An 8,515-nucleotide genomic window follows, 5' to 3' on the forward strand; every position below is an offset into this window, starting at 1 on the left:
TTGTACAGAGAATTGACTCTTCAGTACTATTCACACTGTGAGAGGAGCTATACAATTAATGTTTTTTTTCCTGTTGTGGAGGAATGACAGACTAGCTAACTTCTTAAAATATCTTTATTTTTAGAACTAGATTTCCTAAAATCATGGTTGTTCCCAGTACGATTTTGTGACTTGATTTCTAGAAGAAGTTGTATGTGAAGATATTTATTTTCTAGTGATTAAACTTTGATATGTTGTATGAGTCTTAAACAAGCTTTAAAAATTATTTTTCTTAAAACTCTTCTGTTAATATTTAGCCTCGTTAGAAACTATTAGGTAGGTGAAAAATTACATAAACTTTTTTTTTTTCTTTCATAGACAATGATTTGCAAGGAACAAATAGTTCAGGATCATTGGGTGGTCTTGATGTTCGTAGAAGAATCCCTATAAAGCTTATCTCAAAACAGACCAGTAAAACGAAACCTGCACCGCGAACTCCAAGAAATATGAACAGGATGCCTTCAAAGACACAAGCTGGTGATGAAGGTAAATTAATGTACATACTAGCCCTGTAGTAGGGAAGCATATTGTTCTGCAGCATTGTTCAAAAGTTTATTAAGTCTTAGAAACTTGGAGTCCAACGTCCTGCCCAAGTGCATAACAAGTGTCAAATTTCCGGGTACTGCTGTACTATAAAGATTAAATGGTGCACATTCCCAAAACAGACAGTCTTACTATTTTGACTGTACCTTTCTGTAGAATGGGCCCAGCAGATTAGAAGTGCTGTGGCATTTCTTGATGATTTCAGTATAGAATGACATATGCTTTTAATAGCAGCCGGTTTCAATTAGGAAAGCTTTGTGGTTGGCTCGTGTCTTTCTTCTTTTTCTTCTTTCCACAGAAGAATTTGATTATAACGAAGAGGAGCGATACGAATGCAAAGGAGGTGAAATGTTTGGCAATCAAAGGAGGTTCCCTGGACCCATCTTTTGGGACTATAAGGTAAAGTCATGAATCTTTGTCTGTGAATCTTACCAAACTGTAGGTAGTCCTGGTAGATACCCCCTTAAATAAAAGTGCGTCCGTTACTTTTGACTGACTGAAAATACATTCTCTGCTTTCTCATGTTTGTGTTCTTGCTTCCTTCTGAACTAGTTCAGAAATAATGGGTGTGTTGGTGATAATTGAAATGAGAAGCTTTAGTGATGTTGGATTTTGTTCTCCCACCCTCTTCTCTATCCTATCAGATAAACTTGCTGGGGGAAAAGGATGACACACCGGTCCATTTCTGTGATAAGTGTGGATTGCCCATCAAAATGTATGGACGCATGGTGAGTGAAATAATCGGTGAAGGTGCAGCCACGGTTTCCCTTTAGGTAAAATTAGGTTTCACTGTGTCTCTATGAGGACTCTAGAGGTTACTGATTTCAGCAGGTCTCTGAATAAACAGCAGAAGAATATCGGGATGGAACCAGGGACCTTCACTGCTGAAGTGTTTTTGTTTCTTCTGTCTGTCTGATTTCACTTTACCCCAATTTAATAACGTAAGCGTGAAAATGTTAAACAAAAAATCAAAACACCATCACCAACAAAAAAACCTTCAAGTTCAGTGGGTTTTGACCTTACACAACTTAGCTTTAAAAATAAGCTCTTTATCTCAATTAAAGACTTGCAATGAAGTTAGAAAACACTTTTATGTCCCTTTAAAATTAGTGTAACAAAATCCCTGAGATTAATTTAGATTTCTAAGTGTGATGTAACAGGCTTCAGGATCTGACTTAATGACAGTTAATGCTTTTAAAACTTTCCTTCCTTGCCAGCAAGACAAGTGTAATTAGATTGCATATGCAGCTTCTGTAAGTGTTCAGTGTTGGTGTTACTGCAAGACTTAAACTTTTGCCTTTATGTTTTTGCCAACTCTTAAAAAACCAAACAAACCTACCCCCAAAAAACCCAAACTCAACACAAACTGTTTTAGAAAGTTTCTATGCAAAGATGCTGTAAACTGCTAACTACCATTATGCCTGTTCACCTCATAGGTAACTTAGTTACTTCTGTTAGTAGAAATTGTGTGCTGGAGGGATGAACTGTATTCTGCAAAATGACGTAGATATTTATATATTATATTTATTAACAGAGCCATTTTTTGTCTCTAGATACCTTGCAAGCATGTTTTCTGCTATGACTGTGCTATACTACATGAGAAAAAGGGGGACAAAATGTGTCCAGGGTAAGTTATATCAAGATTTGTTATTAAAGGAAATGTAGGAAAGTAACTTCAATATCTTATTTCAGATATTGCATTACCATGGTTCTTATTTATGTACACTTAGCAGAGGCAGTAAAGTACTCTCTACTACACCACTTGATGATAGTTTCCTATCCCATATTTTGGGATTGTAAGAGATCAGTGTTTACTTTGTTGTTCAAGTATTTGTGTAGATAACCTGTTACTGATCTAATTTGAAAAGGAATAAATGGCAGTTTCATTTACTTAGTGAGAGTGACTCTTGGTAAGTCTTAATGTGCAGAAGGAATTTGTGAGAGTGTGATGTTATTTATAAATTTCCACCTCATGAAATTTTTGTGTTCTTCAATAGTTGTGTTTGGAGACTTAAAAACTAGATAAACTTCAAAATCAATGAAATGTTTCCTTCATTGCTACAGTGGGGAAAAAATTGTCAGTTCTAATTTGGGTAATTACGGTAAACTGGTTGACTTTTAACAAAAAAAAAAAAAAAAAATCGCCGATTGAGCTCTCTGTGATGACCATAAACCAATGTTCTCTTCCGACTTAGCTGTAATGAACCTGTGCAGCGAATCGAGCAGTGTGTCCGAGGGTCTCTCTTCATGTGTAGCATTGTTCAAGGGTGCAAGAGAACTTACCTGTCACAGAGGGACTTACAAGCTCACATCAACCACCGTCATATGAGAGCTGGAAAGCCTGTTACTCGTCCTCCAATTGAACCTGTACATCCTCCTATTGCCCCACCGCCTGCCGAAATTCCTGAGCGTTTCATAATGCCACCTGAAAAACATCATATGAGCCACATTCCGCCAAAGCAGCATATCATGATGCCACCACCTCCTTTACAGCACGTGCCACATGAGCATTATAACCAGCCACACGAAGACATTCGTGCGCCTCCTGCAGAGATGTCAATGGCTCCACCGCCACCTCGCCCAGTCAGTCAGGACACCTTCCGCATTTCAACGAGAAAACACAGCAACTTAATAACTGTCCCTATTCAGGATGATTCGAATTCAGGTGCTCGAGAACCACCTCCACCAGCCCCTGCACCTGCTCATCATCATCCTGAATACCAGGGTCAACCAGTGGTATCGCACCCTCATCATATTATGCCTCCACAGCAACATTATGCACCACCCCCACCACCACCTCCACCAATAAGCCATCCGCTGCAGCATCCTCCCCAGGCAGCAGGTACTCCTCACATGGTATATAGTCAAGCTCCTCCGCCACCAATGACCTCTGCTCCTCCTCCAATAACCCCACCACCTGGACATATAATTGCCCAGATGCCACCATATATGAATCATCCTCCTCCAGGACCTCCCCCTCCTCAGCACGGAGGCCCACCCGTAAATGTAAATGCACCCCCTCCCCATCACTATAATCCTAACTCTTTGCCACAGTTCAGTGAAGATCAAGGAACTCTTAGTCCCCCTTTCACACAGCCCGGGGGAATGAGTCCAGGGATATGGCCAGCTCCAAGGGGGCCGCCTCCGCCTCCAAGGATGCAAGGGCCTCCTGCTCAGGCCCCGCTTCCTGGACCACACCACCCTGATCAAGCCAGATACAGACCCTATTACCAATGATACGAGCGATTATATGAATAGAGAGTGCTATGAAGAGGATAAAACTATATACAACAGCCTTTTAATTAATTGTTTGGGGTTATTTTGTGTGGTTTTTTTTTAAATACTGTCATTATGACTGTAAGACATTTTGGGGTTTGAATCTTAAATGATTTTTAAGCCTTGGCCGTAGGACTCTTCAAATACTCTGTAGTGGTAAAATAAGTGGCTTAGTAGACCACGGTTGCATTTTAACAGAACTTCTGTCTCTAGTGTGACTAAATTGTCTTAAGATGAACACTTGTAATATTATTTCCTGGAGAAAATGAACATGCGTTGTACCATTCTGAATATTGTTTTTGTTAAATCCAGTGTTTAGTTTCACTTGTGATACGTTTTTGTTAACCTGTGTACAATAATTAAATTGAAATATGGTTGTAAAAGTGGTGGGTTTTTATATGAAGTTAACACAGACACAGTTCCGGGACACTGTTTCGGCACTAATACTTTCCAAATGGGCAGCATAATGAAATATTAAAGAAACTTTAATATTTTTCCTGCTAACAGTTACCATTACTTATAACAAATTCAGGCTATGGTGAATTCATGCCACTAGAAATCAGACATACAGAATACTGCATTTCAGCTTTTTCTTTTTTTTTCTTTAAATTTATGCAGTGAGATAAATTTATCAAATAAGCTTTGGGCATGACATGAAACCATGTAATAATGTTCTGTGGGTTTTGGTGGGGTGTTTTGTTTGTTTTAAAGCTAGTTTTGGCTCAGAAGGTTCTGTTTACATGTACACTACTCACTGGAGTTGAATTCAAACTATTGTGTTTACCTATGGCTATGTTTGCATAGAAGTGGCTGTGGATTGGCTTGCCACATCTGTGAGAAGCAGATAATTTTTGGTAGGGAAGTGGTGTTTGCCTCTGTCACTTTATAGTAGGAAAACTTCCCATTTAGATAACCTGAAAGAAGTGGTCTGAAGTCCCTTATGTAGATATAAAGAAATAAAAAAGCTACACATCATTTATCTGTTTTGATTTTGTGATACAGATTTAATTGAACAGACAATAGTTAGATGTTTTGTTTTGCTTTTTTTAAAAAGTAGCAATATAAGCAGGCCCTCAGGTCTGTTTTGGCCCAAAATTTATGTTTTATAAGCATACTTTTAAAGACAAATAAAATAAATATAAAATAAGAATGTTCTTTTTTAGTGCAGCTGGTAGCAGAACCAGTAAGTAATAATAAGGCAGTACTGTCTGTTGTTTGGAGTGCTTATCTTTGCATTTCTAATCAATGTTAGTGCTGAACTTTTGTTTTTTCAAAATGCCACATTTCTAGCAGTGGTGCTTTTAGATGAAGAAATCTTGTGTTTTTTTTCTAAGGTTTGTAATTTCCTACTGTTCTCAAATAATCTGAACCATCTTAAAGCCTCAGTGTTACTATTTATTTTGTAGACCTTCTTTCCTGCCTCCTAAGTGTTAAATTTATGAAAGAGCTTTGGCAGTGCAACATTCCAAATTTTGTAATTTTATGTATAAGCTGCATATTTTTAATTACCAGAGCAAGAGCTCTTTAGATTTACTCTCTGTCCTTGACTGCCATTGATTTCCTTGTGACCATGGGCAAATCTTTTAGACTACCTTTCAAATAAGTACTTTAGAGATACGCAAATAAATTTTGAGAAATACAAATAAATTCTGGGGTATACAAATGGCTGGTAAGTGTCAACTGATTAAAAGTCTGCTTAGCTGTAATATGCTTCTTTCTAAGACAGAGTTCTTTGTTTTGGTTTCTCTGAAAAATAAGTCATTTTAAATAAAACACACTGGCGAAGAAAAAGAGGCTGATTGTGATAGTGTGCTCTGGTACGGGGTTGGTTGAAAATTTACTGTTGCAGTGTGTATGAAGGCGAAAATGACTCTGCCAGCATTGTTTTGTTTCAGTAACTTACAATAAACATGCGGAACTTCTAAGGACCCCCTTTTGTCACTGCTAAATTACTTGGCAGGAGGTAGGCTTGGGCAGGTTTATGTTACAGCATATAACTTCATCTGGGAGGAAATCTGCACGTCTGATTAATACTCTTTGACTGCAAAGCCAAATTTATCTGGGATGTACCTGTTTTAAACAGACTTACTGATGGTTCTAGGTACCAGCTTCATTTTGTTTAGGCTGAGAAGGTAACACATGCAGGTTTACGAGGACACCATGTGGCAGGCTTTTGTGCAGGGAGATGCATGAACCTCACCTCTGTGCTCGTTTTGGAAATAAGACATTCTGAAATCAGCTATTGCCTGTCAGTTGCAGGTGATGAGGAAATAAGGCAACTCTTTCTATCATGCTAGTTTTTAGAAATAAGTCAGGTTGCATACTTTTGTTATATGTTACCCAGTCTTGTGAAACAGATGAAAGGTTCAAACTTAATAGTTCTGAGTCCACTGCTATTCTTCTTGGAAGTTATTGATAAGGTGCTTTTCTGAAAATGCTGCGGCAGTTGAACTGATGAAGGGAAAACAGCAGCCTTTGCTCTATCAAAAAGCACAAATGACAAATGTCACTGTAGAAAATGTGTGAGGGGCTTTTTCTGTTTATATTTGAGGCAAAGGTGACATGGCATATGGACAATGACATATTACCCAAAAAATCAGTGGGATCCCTTGAATTGTTTAGTGACCATGGACCAAAAGTCTTTGTGATAGAGGACTTACTGAAAAGTCATCTTATGTAGGCTGGACTTGGACTTGGGTCAAATTTCTGTGTCCTGCTTGTACAGGAAGACCTAAATCCATTTTTTTATTTATTAAGTCTTAGTATACCTATGTAACTAAGGGTAATGTTGATGCTTTCATATTCACAAAGTTAAAAAATGTCTGCGTTGGTTAAAACCTTATGTTAACAGTCTTTGTAATTTGTTTATGGGGGTTTGGGCCTGTGTTGGGGTTGCTTTTTTTTTTGTTCAGTTCATTGGTTGGGGGTTTTTTGCAAAATACCTGATTGTTTCAGTGCCAGGTTCAGAAATGCATATAAGGTATTTAATTGTATAACTGACAGTCTTAGAAATGGTGAGATGTACTTGCGAATTCTTTGGATTCCTACTTAGGTCTTCCTGTAAAGACAAACATTTGAATTTAATTAATTATGTTTATTTTGAATAAATATCCCTGTCCGTGGCAGTGATCTCCCTCCCGAGGCATTGCCGAGCAAATCTCAAGGTTTGAGGATAACTCTGACGACATCTAAATGTCAGCCATTATAGGTTCCTCTAATAATGTCACATAAGGGAATGAAGAGGGTTTTGATGATGGTTTGTGTCCACCGTGGAATGAATGAAAGGACACCAGCAGACAGCCTGAAAACATCAGTGGTTTAGATGCTTGTCTCCTTACACTTTCTCTTCAATTCCGTCTATAACTTTGCTTAAAGGGTTGCCTGCAACCATGCATACTTTACAACAAGCAGGCTAATTGCGTGAATGTGTGCTTTATGTTTGGTGTTTTTTTAAAAAATGCTATTAACATAAAGATTGGATACCTACATGCGTTAAGTGGTACTTTTCATGCCTTTTAAAAAAAGAAAAATGAAAAATGTGAATTATTTTTTAAAAATCTGATCCAAGAGAATTAGAAAACCTTACTGGATGGAGTTTCCACTTCTTTTCACTTACTGCTCTCAGAGGAGTGTCAAATTCTGTTTGTTAAAAAATAAAGTGGAAGTAACTCATATTCGTTCCATGTTAGAGTTTGCACACATAGCAAGGGAGAAAACCCATCTCCTTTATTATGTAAAGTCAAGTGTTCACAAAAGCACGTTTGTGGATATGCTTTCTCTGTGGATCAAGTCTGAACACACCTCTCTGTTCTTAAAATGTTTTCTGCTCTGTAAAACTTGTGTCTGATTTTGTGTTGTTTCTGTCTACGTGCATTGCCGTGTTGCTGACAAAAGCATGCACAGGGTCGCATCAGAAGGTACTGTCAAGCCTGGGAAACTGGAAGAGCACAGCAGATTGCAGTTGCAACGTAATACTGAATTTGTGGGAAGTAAGTCTGAACTTTTCCTGTTCATACGTATGACACTACAGGGTCCAATGCAGCAGAGGAATGTGGAAGGTTTATATTCATTTTCATCCCGAATACGTTTCTAAAGGAAATGTCAGTGTTATACAAGTTGTATTTCCCCTGTTTTTTTAATTTATGGTGTTAAAAACAATTCTTAGCAATTGTTAAATCATCTTTATATAGTAATGGTGCCCTCACAACAGTGAGGTTCTTCACTGTATTCAGGTATGTTATATTCACACTAATGGTTCATACTGACCAGTTTGTGAACTCAACTAGTTGCATTTGTTTGGGTAATGTGAGTGAGAATAATGAAGTTTAAAGCTCCTTTTAGTCTTGACTTAGCCATAAGACAGAGCAACTTAAGAAGCTTTTCCTACTCTGAATTGTATCTCCTTGTTCTCTGAATATGGGGCATTAATTTGTAGGGGTTTTTTAAACATTGTTTTCGGTTTTGACTCAGTTTGTGTGTACAAGAGATTAAAAGATTAAAAGATCCAACATATGCCTGGAAAGGTGTGGGTGGTATAGCAGCAGGAAGCTGGTAAATTAGCTCAGTCATCTTGAAACTTTTATCATCATTTTGATAATAGAACGCAAGTGATTCTCGACTGCTGAGACTGATTGTAATACACTTTTTCTGTTAATGG

The 8,515-nt window shown here is 37.9% G+C and overlaps 1 protein-coding gene across 1 annotated transcript; it reads left to right on the forward strand.

Moving 5' to 3' along the window:
• The first annotated feature begins 287 nt into the window (after positions 1-287).
• On the forward strand, positions 288-4,241 carry CBLL1 (Cbl proto-oncogene-like 1, E3 ubiquitin protein ligase). The gene is made up of 5 exons (XM_009584867.1): positions 288-525; positions 884-981; positions 1,227-1,310; positions 2,136-2,209; positions 2,778-4,241. Exons 1-5 carry the CDS (start codon positions 486-488, stop codon positions 3,817-3,819), a joined length of 1,338 nt encoding a protein of 445 aa, XP_009583162.1. The 5' UTR covers positions 288-485; the 3' UTR covers positions 3,820-4,241.
• Positions 4,242-8,515: the final 4,274 nt, after the last annotated feature.

This window comes from Fulmarus glacialis, unplaced genomic scaffold, assembly GCF_000690835.1.
Source record: "Fulmarus glacialis isolate BGI_N327 unplaced genomic scaffold, ASM69083v1 scaffold1469, whole genome shotgun sequence".
Lineage (NCBI taxonomy): Eukaryota > Metazoa > Chordata > Aves > Procellariiformes > Procellariidae > Fulmarus > Fulmarus glacialis.